The sequence below is a fragment of the Bubalus bubalis genome, chromosome 2, assembly GCF_019923935.1.
Source record: "Bubalus bubalis isolate 160015118507 breed Murrah chromosome 2, NDDB_SH_1, whole genome shotgun sequence".
Taxonomy (NCBI): domain Eukaryota; kingdom Metazoa; phylum Chordata; class Mammalia; order Artiodactyla; family Bovidae; genus Bubalus; species Bubalus bubalis.
In genome coordinates this window covers 80253081-80275085 of record NC_059158.1, presented here as the reverse complement: position 1 = coordinate 80275085, position 22005 = coordinate 80253081, and the positions used below count along the sequence as shown (strand labels likewise).

The following is a 22005-nucleotide window of genomic DNA, read 5'->3' as shown; positions in this document are numbered from 1 at the left end:
CTTGGGCTGATTTAGGAGAAATAAGAGTCCGAATTGCAAAAATCACATGATATATCTACTGTTCTAGTCTGCTTAGCTCCCACCTGGAGTCCTGCATTTAAATATGAGTGCTACATTTAAAAGGAACACGGTTAAACGGAAAAGAGTTTAGCGGTCAAAGAGGTCTTGCAGTAAACAAAGTTAAATGAATTCCTATCCTGCAGAACTTCTTAGAACCTTTAATGTTAATGTTCTTTGTGATTTCCAAAAAAAGGTGTGTGTATGTGTGTGTGTATGTGTGACAGATGGATATGACACACTGTTTCTTAATTTATTTGAACATGGAACTCCTTCTTCATGGAGAATCTTATAACACTAGTGATCTAAGCCATAAACTCAGGAAAACCACCACCTAGGCCCAATGTTCAACATCACTAATTATTAGAGAAACACAAAACTACAATAAGGTATCACCTCACACCAGTGAGAATGGCCATTATCAAAAAATCTACAAACAAAAAATGCTGGAGAGGGTGTGGAGAAAAGGGGACTCTGCACTGCTGGTGGGAATGTAAACTGATACAGCCACAATGGAGAACCGTTTGGAGACTCCTTAAAAAACTAAAAACAGAACTATTACATGACCCAGCAGTCCCACTACTGAACATATACTTTTAGGAAACCATAATTCAAAAAGACATTCACCCCTATGTTCATTTCAGCACTGTTTACAAGAGCTAGGACATGGAAGCAACCTAAATGTCCATCAACAGATGAATGGATAAAGAAGATGTGGTACATATACCCAATGGACTATTACTCAGCCATTAAAAGGAATGAGTTTGGGTCATTTGTAGAGACGTGGATGGACCTAGGGACTATCATACAGAGTGAAGTAAGTCAGAAAGAGAAAAACAAATTTTGTATATTAACGCATACATATAGAATCTAAAAAACAGTATGAAAGTGAAAGTGAAGTCGCTCAGTGGTGTCCGACTCTTTGCAACCCCGTGGACTGTAGCGTACCAGGCTCTTCCGTCCACGGGATTTTCCAGGCAAGAATACTGGAGTGGGTTGCCATTTCCTTCTCCAGGAGATCTTTCCGACCCAGCGATTGAACCCGGGTCTCCCGCATTGTAGGCAGACGCTTTACCATCTGAGCCACCAGATGAACCTATTTGCAAAACAGAAATATAGACGCAGACATAGAGAATTAACAAATGGACACCAAAAGGAGAAGGGGCAGGTAAGATGGACTGAGAGACGGGGACTGACATGTATACACTACCATGCCTGGAACAGGTAACCAGTGAGACCCTGCTGTACAGCGCAGAGAACTCTATTCAATGACCCATGGTGATCCAGATAGGAGAGGAATCCAGAAGGGCGGGGACACGCATATACAAATGGCTGGCTCACGTTGCTGCACAGCAGAAACTAGCACAGTGTTGTGATGCGACTATACTCCAATTAAAAAAAATGTAGACTAGATGTAAACTAAATGTCAGTAAGGGTCATAAACAAGGAGGAGTAGAAGGGGGATACAGAACTGTATCATGAGAAGCAAGGCCAAAACTATTTTGCCGAGGAAGGGTGAAGAGTACGCCTGGCAACCAGCAAACACTTCTCAGAAAAATGAGGGAATGCAGCTGTTCTATACTGTCCTGGTACCTAGAGCAATACAGTATTTGCAAGTAAGGTTCAAAATATGCATTTTAACACTCTCTTCAGGAGATTTTTATCCAGAGGGCCTGATAATTGCTCTAAGGGTCAGAAATAGAGCCCATAACAGGAAGGTCAGCTAAATCTTCAGGAAGACCACTGAAATTAAAGCTTTTTAGTATCACAGGGATGATGCTGGAGACATCAAAGAAAAGACACCTGCATTCGTCAAGCAGGAGGTCGGATGACTTCCAACACCACACGCTCAGGGGGCTAGTCTGAAACCTCCACAGTCTCACTCACTCTTACGTCTCAAAGACAAACATGGAACCCAGCACAGAATGGCTCTCTCAGAAATACCGGTGCAATGTGTGAATAAATGAAGTGAAAAATAAAAGTATCTGGCTCCAAAGTCAAATGAAAAGAGAATGGCTATTTCATTTTTTGGAGATTGCTAAATACACCAATTGTGAATCACAATCAAGGTTACTCACAAATATAAGGAACTAGTCTTTATAATAATTTCACATCTTGACTTGGAAATCAACTCTGAATTAAATCACACCAAGGGTTGCTGTGAGGTTCCCACAGTAAATATGTGAAAATGCACTGCAGATTGTAAATGACTATCAGAAGGACGAGGTGATTACGGTAATAATAATCCAGCCCGACAGATTATGATAATTCAGAGGGCTGGAAACTAACCTTGAAAATGAAACCACCTTTTATAGCCATAGGTCTGAAAAAGGTCCATTAGCCATGTGTTCTGTTTAATTGTCAAAGGAGGGCATATTTTAAAACACCTTCAAAAATGTGATGGTGTTCTAATTGACCTGGTAAGTTAAGCTATTTATAGTTAAGTCTAAGCAAATTTCTTTAGTCATGAGACACCAAATTCTCAATAAAGAATATACATTAAATCAACCTTATATTTAGAAATTCTCAAAATAGAAAGCTTTCTTTCACTAGATACAAAGACTAGACTGTCAGATACTATATTTGTATCCATTTCCTAGAAGACTGAGGGTTCTTTCAAAATATATCTATCATTTCTCCACAGTGGCTGATCAAACCTGTCACTGAAGAATGTTCTGAACAGGCAACTTGTAGTACAAGCAGGGTTTATTTCTGTCAGAAGCTGACTGCTGAAGTGTGAAAGAAACTCATTAAAAATCTCTTACTGTGAACTTACATTGTTAACAAAAAGAAAGAAAGAAAAGGGGAAAAGAGAAAGAAAAACCCAAGAAAGAAAAAGGAAGGAAAAAAAAGAAAAACTTAACGAAGGGTACACTGAGCCTGCAGATACACTCATATGGTGCTTTTCTTTCTTACTCTTCTTGAGGAAACAATTACAAGAGAGCAATTAGTCCTGGGAATACAGCCCACACTGACTATCCCAGGAAATCAAATAAGATCATTTTATTTTATGCTAATATTATGAAAAGCTAAGGAAGTAGATTAGAATATTGTACTATAGGGAAAACGACGCAAAACAAACAACATTGGTTTACCTTAATCTTAAAACGAGGTTTACGGCACAAGAAGCTTCTCTGTAGTCTTCACTAGCATTGGGTAGGCCCTTTAAAAACAAAACAGCCAACAGTTATAAACCCGGGAAACAAATGCATAAAATCATGATAACCCTTGATTCATAAGAGTCCTTTCTTCCTGGAAATTTCAATACTAGGCCTTTTATTACAGGCCTATTATTTGGGCACAAAACACCTCTGTGTGAAGGCTGGAATGATGTTTATCTCCCATCACAACTGTGGATCTGAATGTTTCATATAGAAAGCCTCGGTAGGAGGATGGGCCCTGTGAACAATTGGTATACGCTGCAGTAAGTCCAAAGAAGAAAGATCAGCCATCTAAAGGGGCACCTTGCAACCTGAGCCATGGACGGCATCTACTGGGCCTTGGAGATGCACAGAGGTTGGGCACTTTAAACTTCAAAGATGCAGAAGAAGAAGGAACCTAGCAGATGAGGCCAGTTTGCCTTTCTCACCTAGAGCCTGTTTACTTGAACACAGATCATCAGTCATGAATGCCTCTACGGAACAGGCCCTTCCTACTTTATGAATCCCTGGACATGAGACCTTCCCGTCAGAGCAGAAAAAATAAGGAATTTTTGGTCAAGACTTGGCTCTTCCACTGACCAGCTTTGCAAACATGGGCAAGTCATTCTGTGAACATATTTTCTCATCTACTAAATGGGGATAATATTTGCCTTGAAACTTTCCTGGGAGAACAAATACTATATATGAAAAGGAGTCCAACTATACCATGTTATACAATACTAGGTATCCTAATTCCTTTTTCTGTTTCCTTTATTCTTTGCCTTCTGATCCTTTATTATTCCTACATCTCCTTTCATCATTCAACCAATCCCTACAATTTATCTCAAGGTGCTATACTAAGTTGCCTGCTAAGTTGCTTCAGTTGAGTCTGACTTTGTGTGACTGTAGCCTGCCAGGCTCCTCTGTCCATGGGATTTTCCAGGCAAGAATACTGGAGTGGGTTGTCATTTCGTTCTCCAGGTGAATCTTCCTGACCCAGGGATCGAATCCATGTCTCTCATGTCTCCTGCAATGGCAGGTGAGTTCTTTACTTAGGACTAGCACCACCTCGGAGAAGGCAATGGCATCCCACTCCAGTATTCTTGCCTGGAAAATCCCATGGATGGAGGAGCCTGGTAGGCTGCAGTCCATGGGGTCGCGAAGAGTCGGACACAACTGAACAACTTCACTTTCACTTTTCACTTTCACGCATTGGAGAAGGAAATGGAAACCCACTCCAGTGTTCTTGCCTGGAGAATCCCAGGGACAGGGGAGCCTGGTGGGCTGCCGTCTATGGGGTCGCACAGAATCAGACACGACTGAAGCAACTTAGCAGCAACAGCGCCACCTAGGAAGCTAAGTTGCTTAATACAAAGTCAAGACATAAACTGAATCCTGGTTCCACCTCTAAGCTGTTGCGCAACCGTGGATGAGCCACTTGGCCTCTGCAAATCTTTGCTTCCTCATCTATAAAACAAGGTCAAAGACTAGATGTCTGACCTGCAACCATGAAAGCCCATCACTCCCTCTCCTATGCATACAGCTATTTCATAAAATAGAGATCAGGTGGAATAGAAATAAATTTAAATGGAATATGCAGATTTAGGGGGAAATTTGATCACCGGGCTGGTAATACTTGATAGTATAACCACTTTGGGCTTCCCACGTAGCTCATCTGGTAAAGAATCCACCTGCAATGTAGGAGACCCTGGTTCCATTCCGGGTTAGGAAGATCCCCTGGAGAAGGGGTAGGCTACCCACTCCGGTATTCTTGGACTTCCCTGGCAGCTCATATGGTGAAGTATCTGCCTGCACTGCAGGAGGCCTGGGTTCGATCCCTGGATTGGGAAGATCCCCTGGAGGAAAGCATGGCAACCCACTCCAGTGTTCTTGCCTGGAGAAACCCATGGATAGAATAGCCTGGCATGCTACAGTCCATAGGGTTGCAAAGAGTCAGACATGACTGAGCGACTAAGCATAGCACATAACCACTTTGAGAGCCAAAGGGCTTACTATTAACTATGTGGCAAAATCAAAATGGGGGGCCTACACTCTGAGTTTGCATAGTCCCTACCCTGGATAGGTCAGCATCCTTCATCAGGACCCAACACAACTCATGGCACATGAGTTCTGTCACATAACTTTTAATATGAATTCATTTCACAGTCACTGAACTATTATTTTTACAAGGAAAGTTGTAGAGATAAACTGGCTCATGAAATTCAAGGATAAAGAATTACAAAAAAAGTCATAGAAATCCAACCAGGAGCAAAGAAAGAAAAGTATCAATTAACTATAATGTTTTGTGACTGGAACCTAGTAGAATGGTGAGTCATTTTCTGTCCTTTTCCCACTTCACACAGTACCAGAAATTTTGGAAGCAGTCTGGTAATCAGTTCTTGCTTTTGAACCTATCATTTAAAGGCTGGAGGCCCTGAGAAGCATGGTCAATAGTGACAGTCCTCTATTTTTCCATACCCATTAAAAAAGAGAGTTTACAAGCCCCTGCTCTGGAAGTACTACCCTGATACTGTCTATCTTTCTAAAACATCAGGTTTTGTTCTTTTTTTTAAATCTGTCTTCAAAGCATCTCAAACATAAATGACAGGCAGAGAAACGTACCTGAGAGTCCTGCACAGAAAGGGACTGTATCTGCTCGGGGATGTTGCTGGCGTTCACCACCATCTGTTAAGAGAGCCACCATGACAGCACATTAGGACACCAAAATGGGACATTAAGGTCAGTGTGGTTACATTAAGTCTCAGTTATCAGAGACAAAATCTTAAATAATTTAAGTAATTTTAAAGCACCATTTCCTGGAGTGTGGTCCTTTGACAATCTGCATTGCGATCACCAAGGACACAACTTAAAGATTCCTGGGCACCACCTGGCCTATGATTCAGAATTTCATTGAGACAGGAGAGAATCTGCATCTTTAATAAGGTGCTCGGGTGACCCTTATGCTTTTAGAGAACCACTGAGCTTAAGTGAAAACGCACAGACAATTTGGTATTTTAAACTTGATAACAGAAAGATGCTCAAGGACCATTTTTTTTTTCTTGTTGCACAACTTCATCTCAAGATGGGAGCCCCTTAATGAAAGGATGTTAGGATTAGCACAACTTGCCCCTTTTAATCATTCCTTTGAACAATTTATTTGCAGCACTGGATTTCAAAAAATATCTTCCCCAGAAGAGAATCTAGAGCGAGAGATTATATTTCTCCCTCTAAGCTAGAAACCTGACCCCAATGTGATACCCCAAATATTTCTGCCTCAAGCCCCACTTTTGTGAACTCTGCCCTGGAACACAACTTGAAAGACAAACTGAAAGAGACACAGCAACAAAAAAGAATGAAAAATACATATTATTCCCTAAACTTACGATCAATTCTAAAATTATCAGAAGTCATCAGAAATTCTTTGTGCCAAGAGTTTTCTAAAGTTTGAGCATAAAATTTTTGTATGCTTTTGCAAGATAACTGTATGTATGTTTCCACAAAAAATAGTTATTTTTGTGTTAGTAAGGAAGAAATAGCGGGAAGTGCACCTGCATCTGCAATTTACTTTGAATTGCATCCAAAATCAAAGATGGACCAATAGATGAATAGACAACTGTGAGATGAAGCAAGTACAGCAATGGCAGAATTGAGGTAAGTGCTGGGTAGATGTTCACTATGAAATGCTTTAATGTTGTCATATTTTGGAAATTTTTCACAGTAAAATGTTGGGGTGAAACGATTATATTAGAAGAACAATTAACCAGTATTTACTAACCAGCCAGAGGACCTTCGCCCACCCCAAATGATTTCTTGTAAAGAATTTTCCAGACTGATTCCACAATCTTTAAATTTTTAAAAAAATATTTATTGAAGTAGAGTTGATTTACAATGTTGTGTTGCTTTCTGGCATACAGCAAAGTGATTCACTTACACATATATATTCTTTTTCATATTCTTGTCCATTATGGTTTATTACAGGATATTGAATATAGTTCCCTGTGCTAGACAGTAGCATCTTGTTCATCTGTTTTACATATACTAGTGTGTATCTGCTAATCCCAAATTCCTAATTTAACATCCTCCCCCCTCCGCCACTTTTGGTAATTATATTTGTTTTCTATGTCTGTGAGTCTGTATCTGTTTTGTAAATAAGTTTGTTTTTTTTTTAATTTTTTAATTTTTTGGTCCCGAGGCATGTGGGATCTTAGCTTCCTGACCAGGGAGTGAACCCTCACCCCCTGCATTGGAAGGCAAAGTCTTAACCACTGGACTCCCAGGGAAGCCCAGTAAAAAAGTTCATTCTTAGTTAAGGTTTGAGATACAACCAAAAGCCACATGAGCACCTACAGAATATTCTACCCTTAGTCAAAGAAGTTTTGTAATCCAGAAAATTCTTAATGGCATTTACTACAGGTAACAGCCTCTCTTGTCCCTGGGGAGGTCCATCTCCCGCCCTGACCCTTACTCCTGGACCATCAGGAGCACAGAGAACTACTTAGCTGGACTGAGGGCTGGAACCCCATGCATACCACATAGCCTCACTGCGTAGGTATAACCCTGCATGGGAGAAAAAAACCAGTCTCCAGCCCCCACTGGTATACGAAGCACGCAGAGATGTACAGGAGTGGTGGAGAGAGGGTGTCCCCGCACAAAATTTCTTCCTTGACAACCAACTCTAGTCTGCTAGAGCTCACCACCTCAGATCCCGTTCTATTAGTTTACGGCATGACTTCTGGGTATACATTTTCAAATGTCAAAACTTACAAGAAAGCTAACACATTAAGCAGCTGTCATTCATTAACAGTAAAATATATATTTGTCTACTGGGTTTTTTTTTTTTTTCTTTTAAACAGTTCGCTATTAAGATGGGCACTTGAGAAAATGAGTGCTTTTATAGGAAGAGGAAAGAACAATAGATTAATAGAATAGATAAATGCTGGACACAGCCCTGGAGCCAGGCCTCTGGGACTGAATGAAAGAGGAAAAGATCTTGGAATGGAGAGAAAAAAGCAACCACATCCATTTTTCTAATTTTTCACAGTGCTCTGTCTAATCGTCTCATTTTCTGTTTTTAACAAGGCCATAGCTAAATGCAACGTGTTATCCTGGATTGGATCCTGAGATAGAAAAGGTATGTCAGTGGATAAACCAGTGAAATTCAAATAAAATGTGAGATTTAGCAGATAATAACGCAGCACTGACATGACTCAGCGCCTAAACAACGACAAACAAAAGATCACTGATGATTTTTAGTTGTGACAAGCGTACCAAGGCTATGAAAGAAATTAACAGTGAAGGAGCACAGAGGAGGAATGGATGAGAACTCCAAACAAGAACACTGGAGTGGGTTGCCATTTCCTTCTCCAATGCATGAAAGTGAAAAGTGAAAGTGAAGTCGCTCAGTCATGTCCGACTCTAGTGACCCCATGGACTGCATCCCACTAGGCTTCTCCATCCATGGGATTTTCCAGGCAAAAGTACTGGAGTGGGGTGCCATTGCCCTCTCCGAGTTCTCAAAGGGAAGAGGATAAAAGAGTGTGTATTGCCTACTAAGTTGCCCAGAAGACTTAAAAATAAAGACCAACAAATTCAACCTAGAGTTTCCAACCATCTGAATATTTTGCTTTATGGTAAACCAAAAATCAAGGAGAAATTTTCCTGTATGCCTACTCTGTTTTCTAAGTGATATAAGAATTTAAGATTAAATGAGCAACTAATTTGTGCTAAGAACCCCATTAAGTGCTTTATTACATGATTTTATCAGTCTCACAGCAATTCTATAAGTACTGTGATCACCGCCATTTGACAGAGAAAGAAGCTGAGGTTCAGAGAGTACAGCAATCTGCCCCAATATACACAGCTCCAAAGTATTGGATTGGCCAAAATATCCTTTTGGATTTTTCCATAAGATGTTATGGAAAAACCTGAATGAAGTTTTTGGCCAACCCAATAAGTCAGAAGGCATGAAGATCTGCCAAGTTTATGTGCCTCTTTTTTTCCTACACCACAAAAACAAAATTCTGAAGGTTCTTCCCCAAACAGCTCAGACTCTAATACTGGCAGGCAGAGGTGAAGGGGAGAGAGGAGGCAAAGAACTAAATAAGTTACCACACTCACCTCTGGATTTTCTTCTTTTACTCTTCGTGACTGTAAAACAAATACATATTTATTAATACATACATGCCTCAAGAAAACCACAAAAATAAAAGTTGATGCAAGTCAGCTAACCATCATCAATGTGACCTACCTTTTCTTGAGAAAAGGCTGCTTTCCCTTCTTCACTTTTCTCATCCATCTCGTCGTCACTCCACTCCCAGTCACCGTCTTCGGTTTTATGAAGGTGACCGCTTGACCCTGGAACTCGTCTCACCTGGATCAAAAGAAATCCACTCAAAGCTTCACCAGTCAAAAAGTGAACAGTGCTTGCGAGTGCTGCCACTTAAGTCACAAAGCATACACCTACCCTGAAAATAACCTGAGTGCTTATGAAGTCAGGGGTAACTGGCAAGGATTGCCCCCCAAAGCCACCCACAGCCACCCACACACATCCTCTATCCAAAGATACTGTTTCTTGAAATAAGTTACTAAACGTGTGTAGAACAAAATATTTTGGAAGAGTACCACACATGTCAGCCATGAAAGATCAAACCCTTTTTTCACTCTGGCTTCAGTTCATATTTTAGGAATCACTACACAGGAAAGGCCACGAGGGAGGTTTCAAACTTACTTAAGGAAATGCATGCATGCAAGCAACAGACTGTTGATTAAGAGAAGGTGAGGGACCTGGGCAGCTGCTAGCCTAAGGCACCTGCCATCTACAACCTACATCACAAAAGCAAGTACCCCTCTATTGCCACCTTGCTCTTTTTCAGAATCTGACATCATGCTTGTTTTCCCAGGATTCTGCTCAACCTACTTGAGCAAAACAAAAGAGTATTATGCTTAACACACCTTATGGCCCTTTTGAGGCCTGTGAGATTGCTAGGAACACAGCAAGATAATCAGCAACTATGTCAGATGATCTTAATTGATAACAGTCTATGATATCTATAAAAACTAGATAGCAATTAGCTCAAAAATATAGAGATGTGGTCCATGCGGGTATGTTTTCCTAGTGTCTCTGTGTTTGAAAAGGCAAAACTTTTCAAAGGAGAGGATGACTGAGAATAATGAGCCTCTGACCAAAGTAATTTGCTTAAAAAAAACAGACTCAGATGTGTTTAAACTAAGCAATGTAGCAAGTGAACATAATAACCTGTGGTCCATCAATTCAGAGAAGCCACAAGTGGGGAAAAAAAAAAAAAAAACTTTGGAGACTATCTAGTCAAACCCCCTCATTTCACAGATGGGAGAACAAAGGCCCAGAAGTGACCCAAGATCACACAGGTATAAGGAAAAAATGAAAACACCCATTCAAATTCAAGTCTTTCTATGCCATTGAATAGTAGCTGTGAAAAAGCAGCTATCTAAAAATGTCCTTGAAAGACTTTGAAAGAGTATGACATGAGGAAAGACTATTTTCCATAATAGAAACTATTCACTTATACTGTGGGAAGTTCATGAGTCCCAAGGGAAATAGCACAGGTTTCAGATGTAAAGCAAGCATTTACACGCATTGGATCAATGTGAAGTCATAAACAATGCAGACTTGGGGTTGGGTTCGATTTGAAGGCATTACCATGTGGATCCTGTACAAGCAAGCCTGATCACTTTGTCTTGAGCTGCAACATGGAAACTTGAAAAACTACCAAAAGGTTCTTACTAATAATCACAAACGGTTATGCTCAATTTTTTTTAAAAAACTTTTTTCTCCACTTCAAAAATTTTTTTTCTAACTAATTCACCTTCAAAACACTTAGCACTTAGTAAAACTCCTTCTGTGCTTGGCATATATATTTTTCCACTTGTGTTCTGAGTCACTGGAAAGACCTATTTAATGATAGTGATTTTAATGATGCTCATAGATGTTGGCAAAGTACTGCAGAAAAGATGCTGAAATGCACTTCAGGATTTTTAGAACAGATTGCTCATTTTAAAGCTACATCAAAGAAAGGGATAACAAGAAAATTTTCTGTTGACGTATACAGTAAAATTAATTATTTTCTTAGCAACACTAATCATGATGAGAGCAATAGAGGAAAATCTGTTAATGACTACATTAAAAGAAAGCATTTAAAGCCACATCTACTACAAAACATACTATTAACTAAGAAGTTAGAAGACAAGTAAAATTGTGGATCATAAACAGAAAAATACTCTATCTTCATTCAGACTGTAAAACTCAAACATGGTTGACAATTACTAACATTCACACGCTCATTTAAAAGAGCATACCATGGAAATCTCTCTGAAAGCAGCCAGACAGTGCAGCTTCCCACCCTGAAATTCAGTTGATGTTCTTTTCCCTCTCATTCTACATTTAGAAAATCTGTCCATTTTGTTTCTACAAGAGGCATCCAACTACAGACAATAAAATGGCCAGCTTCTATTTCATTTTAGAACCCTCTCTCCCTCCTCTTGGTTTTATTTGCTGGAAGAGCAAAAGATAAAGCAAAATGTCTAGGATTATAGCCTCGGATATTGAAGAAATGGTGGCGTTGGCCTTTAAGCAATAAACAGTGATTAAACAAATGGAATGTAGAAATTAGGACAGAGAACAATTAAAAAATCTATGTAGCATAAAATGTTCGTATAGTGTAGCAAGAATAAGAACGCAAATATATTCCTTAAGGATGTTATCTTGGTTTACTGGAAAGGAAAAAATTCTCAGCATAATTTGAAACCCAGGTTTCACGGTGTAGTTATATGACACTGACCTCTAAGGAAGAGACCAGAAAGCAATTTTACAAAGTTACAGCCTTGTAGGGAGTTTGTAAGGATGACAGGAAACTTGGAGGTCTTAGAGGTCTTAGAGTTAAGGCCACTAAGTTTCACATAGTTTAAACAGTTTTTTTCTTTTTTTAATATATTAGGGAACTGAAGAATAATCTACAAAACAGATGCTTCAAAAAACAAACTGTGTAAAAGCTTCTATCTCGCCCCATTCCTTACAATGATGAAAATGGAGGTTACTCACCTTTAGAACAATGCTTGCATGCCAGTTACATTGTTCTTATTCTATTAAATGGCCCACTCACTCAGTAAAGCCAAGAGGTGACTGAATGAAATTTTTCCTCTGTCAGGGGTTTAAAAAATAACCCGATGATTCTCAGAGAAATGAGCTCAATTTAAGTCATAGCTAGAGGTATTCATAAGCTCACAAACTCCTCAGGTCAGAGCTGGCAACAGTGAGGTTAGACAAGCCTTTACATGCAATAACATTCATTGCCCAAACTGGGAATAAAATACAACTGAGCAGTTCTATTTATACCAAACCTCTGGGAAGGAAAGTGATATTATTTTCTCTTTCTCAAAACAGTATTTTTATGAAAATCCATTAAAGAAATGAAGTTATAATTCCCACAAAAAAATAAGTCAGGCTCCACCAGACAGAGGGAACAAGAGTGTGGTTCCCAGGCCAGTTCGTGTGGCCATGGGGTCGGGTGTCAGAAGCAGAGCTAGGACGGATTGGCTAGGGAGAGGGAATGGCAGCGACAAGGGAAACAGTCCCTGGAGCCGCCTGACTCATCTTGCCAGGGTTGCTGCTCAGAACAGGAGCTTTCTATAAATACCAGGACCTCCATACAGTATCTCAAATCGCCACCTGGCCCCAGACATAAAAACAGGAGGAAGCATGGGTACAGGAGCATATAAGAAAGCCAACGGAAGCACTTTCTGCACAAGATGTTAAATGTTAGAAATGGAGGTACATTTCTCTAACAAACTCCTGAATAAAGGATGAATGTGACCCAAAGAAACCCAGTTTATTCCAGTTTGTCTTAGTCTTGCATGCTCTTTCTTCCAAGACGCTGGCCAGCTGCTTACGGTGCCACAGTAACTCCTCCAGGAGTGGGATTTGGGGATCTCCTTGGAATGATTTTCCTGCCCCTGGAAATTGTGTATTCCACTTCCCCTTCACTGGCTGGACAAACTGCCTGCCCCACTGCAGCCTGAACCCAAGAACTCATCTCACATCCACACACCGAGAACACTCTAGGCATGGCAGAAAGCAACACTCAGTAACTTTTCTCTTACCAGGCATTCTACTAACCAGACCTAGAAAACATGCTTCTAATCAACTGTTACTTATAATGTCCCTGAGGCAAGGCCAAGCAAACAAAAGAGCCTTCCAAATCATCAAAAATTAAAATTAAACTCACCCAATTTTCAGTAGTAAATAGTTTACTGTCCCCACAGCTTATACTCTGACATTTCCCCTGAGCCCACCAGCTCTCCGGCACCTCCATCCCACGCCTACTGCCTGGCCTCCCTGTGCTCTTGGGCCCTCTGTCCGCTTCCGCCTCTCCCATCAGTCCCTCCTGGCTTCTCCCCTATCATAGAAAGCCTGGAGGCCACAGCTGACGCTCTCGATGCTGCACGTATTAGCCCCTGATGCCCTCGTGCCCACTCCTGGTCAACCCACACCTGGAGGAAAGCTGCGGGCTCAGCCCGAGCCAATGGAGCGGAGGCACACTGCCTGGAGCCATCACAGGTGATCAGTGGCGCTCCTGGCTGACACAGTCCAGCTGCCTCCTTGCCTCTCGCCCCCAGACGAGCAGCAACAGCATCATCTAGAAAGGCTGAATCTTGGGCCCCAAGCCAGACCCACCAAGTCAGAATCTTCCTTCCTGCAAACTCTCGGGTGATTGACAAGGCACGCAGGTTGGAGAAGCGCCTTGCCCGCTGTTGGTCTAGTCTGTCTCACCAGCCCTTGATGCCAGCTGTTACACATATAACAGTGACTGTGCACTCGAAACACATTAACCGATGTAATCGACTCCCAGGTGTAAAGAATCTGCCTGCCCATGCAGGGGACTCGGGTTCAATCCCTGCATCAAGAACATGCCCTGGAGAAGGAAACGGCAACCCATGCCACCGTGTTTGCCTGGAGAATCCCATGGAGACAGGAGCCTGGTGGGCTACAGTCCACAGGGTCACAAACAGCTGGACATGACTGAAGCGACTTAGCATATCATAGGAGTATTTACACAAAGGAAACTGGAAAATAGTACAAATTAGGCATTGAACTCCCCACTTAAGGCCAAAATAGGAGTTCTCAAGGTTTACAAGACACCACTGATCTGTAAAATTTGATGACATTTCACGTGAATTTAGTAGTTCACATGAATTCAGTGATAATTTCTGAGAATACTTTCATTTACAATGGCAAATATCTCAATTTTATTATATAAGCCTCTCACATTTCACCTTTAAAAGCAACACACTAATTGATTTTTACGTACCAAACATTAGTAATGTACTTTACTGGAAGGAGGGGGATGTAGAAAACTATCTTAATATTTCTCAAACTGACACCTATGGCTTGGGATAACATTTCTTATGAAAGCATCATGAGGAAACACAGAGGGGTATATATTTTTTTAAATGCAGACAGAAGTAAAAAGGGTATCCTCTGAAAAACTGTTTTACATGATGCAAAAAACTGGTTTTTTGATGGTTATTGCCAATACTGAAAGTCAAAGCCTAGATAATACTGTTGAATCAAAGTAAGAAAGGAAAACTGTGTATTTCTAAATGAAATATTTTATATATTTCTTTATATATTTCTTTATATATTTCTTTAAGTTATATATAATTATACTAACCCATTATCATAAGTAGATATTTTATTTCATCTATTTCCATAAATGCTCATAAGTTCAAACTGACCAGAAAACTTTTTTTTTTTTCTAATTTTAGATTCAGAAAATAAAGTATCACAATACTTTCAAGATTCCTTTATATTTAGGAATACATGATAAACTTTACAAACAGGATCATAAATTTTACCTGTGATTGATTTTCCTGAAAAATAGAAATAAAGATCCTTCTGGTTAAAGCATGAAGTGAGGTCCTCGAACTTTCTGTAACTATTAGTATGACAACAGATCAATGTTAAATTTAAATGTCATGGAAAAAATAATATTCATTTTATTTATAACAATTTGGAACTTTAGTTATCCAATAGGATATTTGGGAAAAGTAAAACATGAAAAATGCAGAACTACTGGCCTAGTTGACATTTCTGCCTGTACCTTCTAATACATACAAGTGTTATTTCTACTACGCATGTGTAAGCATGTGCTTGTATATACATATAAAGTTTATGCATGGGGCATTCACTGGATAACTAGACATTTTTAAAATAAAATTCCATTTTGACTTAAAAAAAAAAAACATCTCCCTCCCAAACTTCCCTACCCCTGTCATTTTGACCAAAGGGCACAGTCATTTAAGGTTCCTAACATGACGCCTGGCACATAAACAGCCAAGACATGACAGGTGCCATTATCGTGACTACACTTCATCTTTCTCACAACCCAAATCTATCAAACACTATATTCTGCAAATTTTACCTCCTCAGCTGCCACTGTGCTGGATGACAGGGCCCCTTCAACGTTGACCTCTTGTCTCTCCTATTAAAACAAACTGCTAATTCATCTTCTGGCCTCTAAACTCTTCCTATTTTATCCTTCATATTGCCATGAGTCATAGACTAGAACTTTCTCCAAAAGAAAAAAACACAAGAGCTCACTATAGCCTACAGAATGAGTTCAGTCTCTCCATAACCTTGCCCCAAATTAGTTTTCCAAGACTTACTTCCCGCCATATTCAATCAGACACCCACAACCCAGTTTTATACAAATTAAATAACTTCACACCTCTACTTTTTATATTACATATATATCTCAGCCTGATCTGCCCTTTCAAAATTTCTACTTACTTCTTTTCTTCTAACTTAAGAAGTGTTGGCCAATTCTCCCAATTGGTATTTCGTCTGCACCTTTTTATCATTCTACTCTGTGTTACATATAACAGGTGACATACTGAACTGTATACTCCTGCAGGGCAGAGAACAAGCCTCAGCCTTTTAAAAGAACCACTTATTTTCTCATTCAGTCAACAAAGTCTTATTTAATACCTGCCTGGTGACAAGTTCTAGACAAAAGATGAATAAAATCAAAGCCTACACCTTGGAGTAGTCCACACTCCAGAGATGGACAGACATTTAAGCTAATAATTTCAATAAAATGTGAATGCTATGTAATCAAGATATGAATGCTGTGAGATCTCAGGAGAGAGGATGACTACCTGTGGAGCTCACCAGGCAGAGGAAGTCAAGACCTTATTCCACCCAGTGGGAAGGTAGGGCATGAAAAGCAGAGCCAGTAGGGAGCTGGGTGGTCTGGACAGGACCTGCCCCGCACCCCCCCGCCCCCCCCCCCCCCCCACCCCCAGGGAGAGCCCAGAATAGAAGACTGCTGCCACAGGAAGGTAGCCAGTGTTGCCAGAATTTCCAATTCTTCCAGAGAAGTGGATAGCTTGGGTTTTATGTGAATGCTCCTTTTTTTTTTTTCATGTTAACACGTTTATGTCAAGTGAAAGTAAAATTCTTCTACACAGCCTAAAAATGATGTGTCTGTGGGACAAATCTGGCCTGTGACAGGCACCCTCTGTGGTCCACCAAGTCAAGGGGCTTGGAATTCAGACAGTGGAGAAGCACAGAGGCTTTCCAGTGGCTATGGGGGTAAGGGGGGTGATCGAATCTGGATTTGTGAAAGCAGAGCAGACATACGGGGACTTGAGGGTGACCAAGGCTGGAAAGAAAACCAGCAGTGGTGCTGGTTCCTGGTATTACTAGCATATCACTGCTGCTGCTGCTGCTGAGTCGCTTCAGTCATGTCCGACTCTGTGTGACCCCATAGACGGCAGCCCACCAGGCTCCCCTGTCCCTGGGATTCTCCAGGCAAGAACACTGGAGTGGGTTGCCATTTCCTTCTCCAATGCATGAAAGTGAAAAGTGAAAGTGAAGTCGCTCAGTTGTGTCTGACCCTCAGCGACCCCACGGACCGCAGCCCACCAGGCTCCTCCGTCCATGGGATTTTTCAGGCAAGAGTACTGGAGTGGGGTATCACTAGCCACAGCCAAATTAGGCAACTTAAAGTAACAACAATCCCAGCAGCCCAGGGGCAGTCAGACCGGCTTCCTTGGTGCCTGGGGTACTAGCAAAAGTGCTTCCCCTCTGACCCTACTTCTGGAATTCCTGACACGAAGATAATGGAAGATGAAGAAAAGACTTGTTTTAAGAAGGCCGTCAGTGAGAGCTTACAGGAAAGTGAGAAGCTTATTACTGGATGCTAGAGGATGAGACGACCCTGCTGTGCAGTGACAGAGTTTGGCAAAGCTGATATCTATGGTAAAGCGGGAACAGAAATGGATCTAATGATCTAGCAGAAGACATTTCCAGGCAGAGAGCTTAAAGGGACACCTGGGTTCTGCTTGCTGCCTGTGATAAATCATGAATTAAGAGAGGAGCGAAAGGACTCACTGTTAAATACAAACCGGTTTCTCATCCACAGCCTCTCTAGACATCCAGCAAGTCTCAAACCCAGCCCTGGCTTCAGAGCAAAGATCAAATTCAGGCTGTGACCAGTGACACTCTGTTAAGACTTTAGAAAGATCTAAGGTGATGCTTCCTGGAAGCTTTTAAACAGACCTAAGGCTTTCTAAGCTTCCCAGGTGGTGCAGTAGTAAAGAATCCACCTGCCAATGCAGGAGACATGGGTTCGATTCCTGGAGAAGGAAAGGGCAACCCATTCCAGTATTCTTGCCTGGAAAATTTCATGGACAGAGAAGCCTGGCCTGTGACCATGAAGAAGCCCCCTGTGACCACGGGGTCACAGGGCTTACACAACGGAACACACATGCCTATACACATACATCAGGCTTTCTAAAGATCTTAAGAGCAGACCTTGTAGAATCTCTGCGTTGCACAATACGACTTCTGAGAACCTAAGGGTGTGGTCTGTCAGTGTCACAAGGAGTCCAAGGTAGACAAAGCATCTTGAGGTCATGACTCCTGTCTAATACGTGAACCTATCAACATTCACAGAAAATCCACAGTTTTACAGATACTTGTACTGTGAAATTACTGCCAGGTTAGATTATAACAGAGAGTACAAAATGAAAACAGCATTCAGATCCCAAAACTTTTAGGGCCAGGAAAGTCTGAGAAGGCTACTCAGCTACAAACGTTGACTCCTTCTTAAGAAAAATGAAGGGTCACTTAAAAAGCAGAAGCAAGAGCCCAGAGCATGGAGCCGAGAGACAAACAGAACCCTCGTAGAGATACAGGCAACAGGCCAAATTTCACATCTTTCGTGGACCGGGGCCTCTGGTTTTCCCACTTTGGCGCAGGCCTTTAAGAAGCCTGCCCCCCTGCTTTGTTCTGGCTGTGTGTCAGGAAGACGACTGGGGCAAGGCCCTTGACTTTGGGCCTGAGCCTGAAGCCATAAGACGAGACTTCTGGAGAGTCTTGGAAACGCAAGAGTATATTTTGCATGTGGAAGGTATGTGGATTATTGTGGCCAGAGGGTAGACCAGGGCAGGGCAGGTTTCCCCCCACCCCCCAAAGATGCCCATAATAACACCTCCTGATCCAAGTGTTCTTCCTGAATCTTTCCAGCCCCACTATCAAGAGATGGAGTCCAGTGCCCCCTTCTTACACCTGGGTGGGTCTTTGCCTTGCCCATAACCAACAGAGCCAAGTGTCAGAGAAGGTGATGTGGTTTCCACCGAGCTTAGTGGAATACAAGCAGAGGATGCTGCAGTCACCATATAGGCAGTGCAGGCAGCTCTGAGGCCTCCATGCTGCAGGCAGGAGAGCCCATGAGGAGGGCTTGACCACCCGACTGCAGCTGCACGGGACCAGGAAGCAGCCTGCTCAGACTTCTCCAAACCCTGACCCACAGACGCATGTTAAAACGACTTATTGTCTGAAGCTGCTAGAGATAACCAGAATAAGGATGTTGATGAGGTTATTTATGGAATTTCATTTCCATTTTTTTATAGTCAGGAATTCTTTACAAATTCATAGGTCATATTTGATATCCTGTGTGTGTGTGTGTGCGCGTGTGCACACGCATGTGCGTGCTCAGTCGTGTCTGACTCTTTGAGCCCCTGTGGACTGCAGTCCACCAGGCTCCGTGGAATTTTCCCAGTGAGAATGCTGGAGTGGGGTGCCATGTCCTCCTCCAGGGGATCTTCCCAACCCAGGGACTGAACTCGTGTCTCCTGCATTGGCAGGTGGATTCTTTACCACTGGGCCACCAGGGAAGCCATTTGATACCCCTTCCCATGACAAATAACATGCTCTACCATGCTTTGCTTCTTGGTCAGTGTTTTCTGACTGTGGATTTTCTGGGCAACTAAACACTCAGATTTTAATTTATACTTCCACATTTTTTTTTCTGTCTATGTTATTACTTATTAAAATACCAAGAAGAAAAAAGTCCATTTCTATCAATTATAGATAAGTGGCTCCAGCTAAATCTTGGCCCTTTTGCCAGTGATCTGCATTACTTTTTTTTGACCTCTTGGAATTCAATGTTTACCTAGTTCTGCTAAAATTTGGCATTCTCTTTTTCCAGAATGTAAAAGGAGAATAAAGGAATGAGAATATTAAAATGTTCTATAGGCAACTGGAAGAAATTCTAGAGAAACAGAGACTCTTATAATTCAATAATAACAATTCAAAACACTAAGCTAGATCAGTGAAGGACACACGTATAGCAACTTCCTTATAATGCTTTAACATTTTCTAATGTGAAAGAATCAAATCTGATAAATGCTGCTTTTCGGATAATGGAACTTTGTAACTTCGGAAATCCAACTTGAAAGGGCAATGCCGTGAAAGAGAATGTTCTGGAAGCAGGAAGGGAGCTATTCTGAAGAAGCAGCACAAAACAAGAAGTAATTAGATTTCTTGTTCGGTTTTAGTCCTATCAAACCTCCAATATGGCATTTCCCCAAGACAGGGTGACGAAGAACAATGAGAACGGCTAGAAGCCAAGAAAGCAGCATCCAATTTTGCAACTATTGTCTTTGAGAACGAACGCTCCTGCTGGAATGGGTGCCAAGCTGATCTGTGATTTCAGCTAATGAAGAAAACAATGGCAACGTTCTGTCCTGGTGAGACAAATAACATAGATGAGAAAACACACATCATATAAAACCAAAGGGTAAAAAGGGAGAATAAATGTTTAGCAGTGGAGCAGAGCTGAAGATGCTCTGGATACAGCAGTTAGTTATCAGGTTAACTTAATTGCAGGGGAAGGAGGCATGGGAATGAGAAAGAAGAGCACACAGCTAACAGCATACTGCTCCAGGCAGGCGGCAGAAAGGACCGTGAAAACCAGGAGAACCATAACAAGCATCAGAGACACACTGTGATGGTCAGGTTTAGGTGTCGACTTGGCTATGCCACCAGTTATTCAATCAAACACTAATGTAGGCACTGCCGTGAAGACATAGTAGACATAATGAAAGTCCATGATTGTCTTTAACTGCAGGGAAATTATACCTTGATAACCTGGGTGGGCCTGATTCAATCAGTTGACAGGCCTGAACAGTTGAGCTAGGGCTTCTCTGAAGAAGAAATTGCAAAGCCTGTGGACAACAACTTTGGCCATGCCCAAGAGTTGTGGCCTGCCCTTCCTACCCTTCAGCCCTATAGGCTTCACTCCTTAATTATGTCAGACAATCTCTTGTGATAAATCTCTTTATATACCTTCCTGGTTCTGTTTCTCTGGTTGAAGCCTGACTGATACATTAAATCCAGCAGCCTCACAGTGGTATTAAAAAATAAAAGGCAAACTAGCTAGCAGAAGAGCAGTGCCAAGAAGAGCATCCACTGGGTTTTGGTAATGGTGCATGTTAATGTCTCCAAATGAAACAGAGAGAGAGCTGAATAGAATGGACAATGAGAAGAAAAATAACTAAGATGGACTGAATGATCATAACTTACTGCAGACTGCGGACTGGATCCCAACCTTGTAAAGACAGCCAACATAAAGATTAGGGGTGAGTTACCCGTTAAACACCATTCATGTGAACTCTGAGTAGTACAAGCAATGCCAGCACCTTGAAAAATGTTCTGCCAAGACCTAAATTTGCTTAGGGATTAACAATCCGTGAAAGATACTCAAGTGCAGTTGAGTCTGGTAGAATGGAACTCATCCAGACTCAGCAACTGTTATATAGAATAAAATATAGAAAATATTTGTCATATAATTTCACCAAAGTATCTGCTTTAAAAATATACACATCCATACAAACATTTCTGAATAACTTTTAGATGTCAGTGCCAAAGAGTTCCTTCACAATTATGACTAACTGCCCTAAAGATGCATTCCAGCTAATACTCAGCTTAAAGTTCCTAATTAAATACCAGTAATAGGGAGGGATTGGGGGCAGGAGGAGAAGGGGACGACAGAGGATGAGATGGCTGGATGGCATCACCGACTGGATGGACGAGAGTCTGAGTGAACTCCGGAGTTGGTGATGGACAGGGAGGCCTGGCGTGCTGCGATTCATGGGGTCGCAAAGAGTCGGACACGACTGAGTGACTGAACTGAACTGAATAGGTTCTCTGAAAAAGTAGATCCCTACACAGATTTCCAGCATGCTCTCCATTACCGAGGATGAAGTCGTCTTATGGTGAGATACATGATACACCTCTTTTGTGTGGGGAACGAAAAGGAATGGGAAAGAGTTGCTATCTCTATTGGTCACCAGCAGAACTTTACAGTTTCTCACTGTTTATCAGGGCGTGAGGCTCAAATGGAGGCATGTTTATTCTTTCTGGTTGTAAACTAAATACAACATCATATTGTAAAATACTATGCACCCAACAGCAAGTCTCAAATAA

The 22005-nt window shown here is 41.5% G+C and overlaps 1 protein-coding gene across 6 annotated transcripts in view; it reads right to left on the bottom strand.

The window, feature by feature from the left end:
* STK39 (serine/threonine kinase 39) overlaps positions 1–22005 on the bottom strand; it is a 315683-nt gene that overhangs the window by 113969 nt on the left and 179709 nt on the right. For all 6 annotated transcript variants that reach the window (XM_025275591.3, XM_044934333.2, XM_044934331.2 and 3 more), the window contains 4 exons: positions 9445–9567; positions 9315–9344; positions 5820–5882; positions 3153–3220 (listed from right to left, as the gene is read on the bottom strand). In XM_025275591.3, the coding sequence (XP_025131376.1) occupies positions 3153–3220; positions 5820–5882; positions 9315–9344; positions 9445–9567 (284 nt within the window). The remainder of the gene's footprint in view (positions 1–3152; positions 3221–5819; positions 5883–9314; positions 9345–9444; positions 9568–22005) is intronic.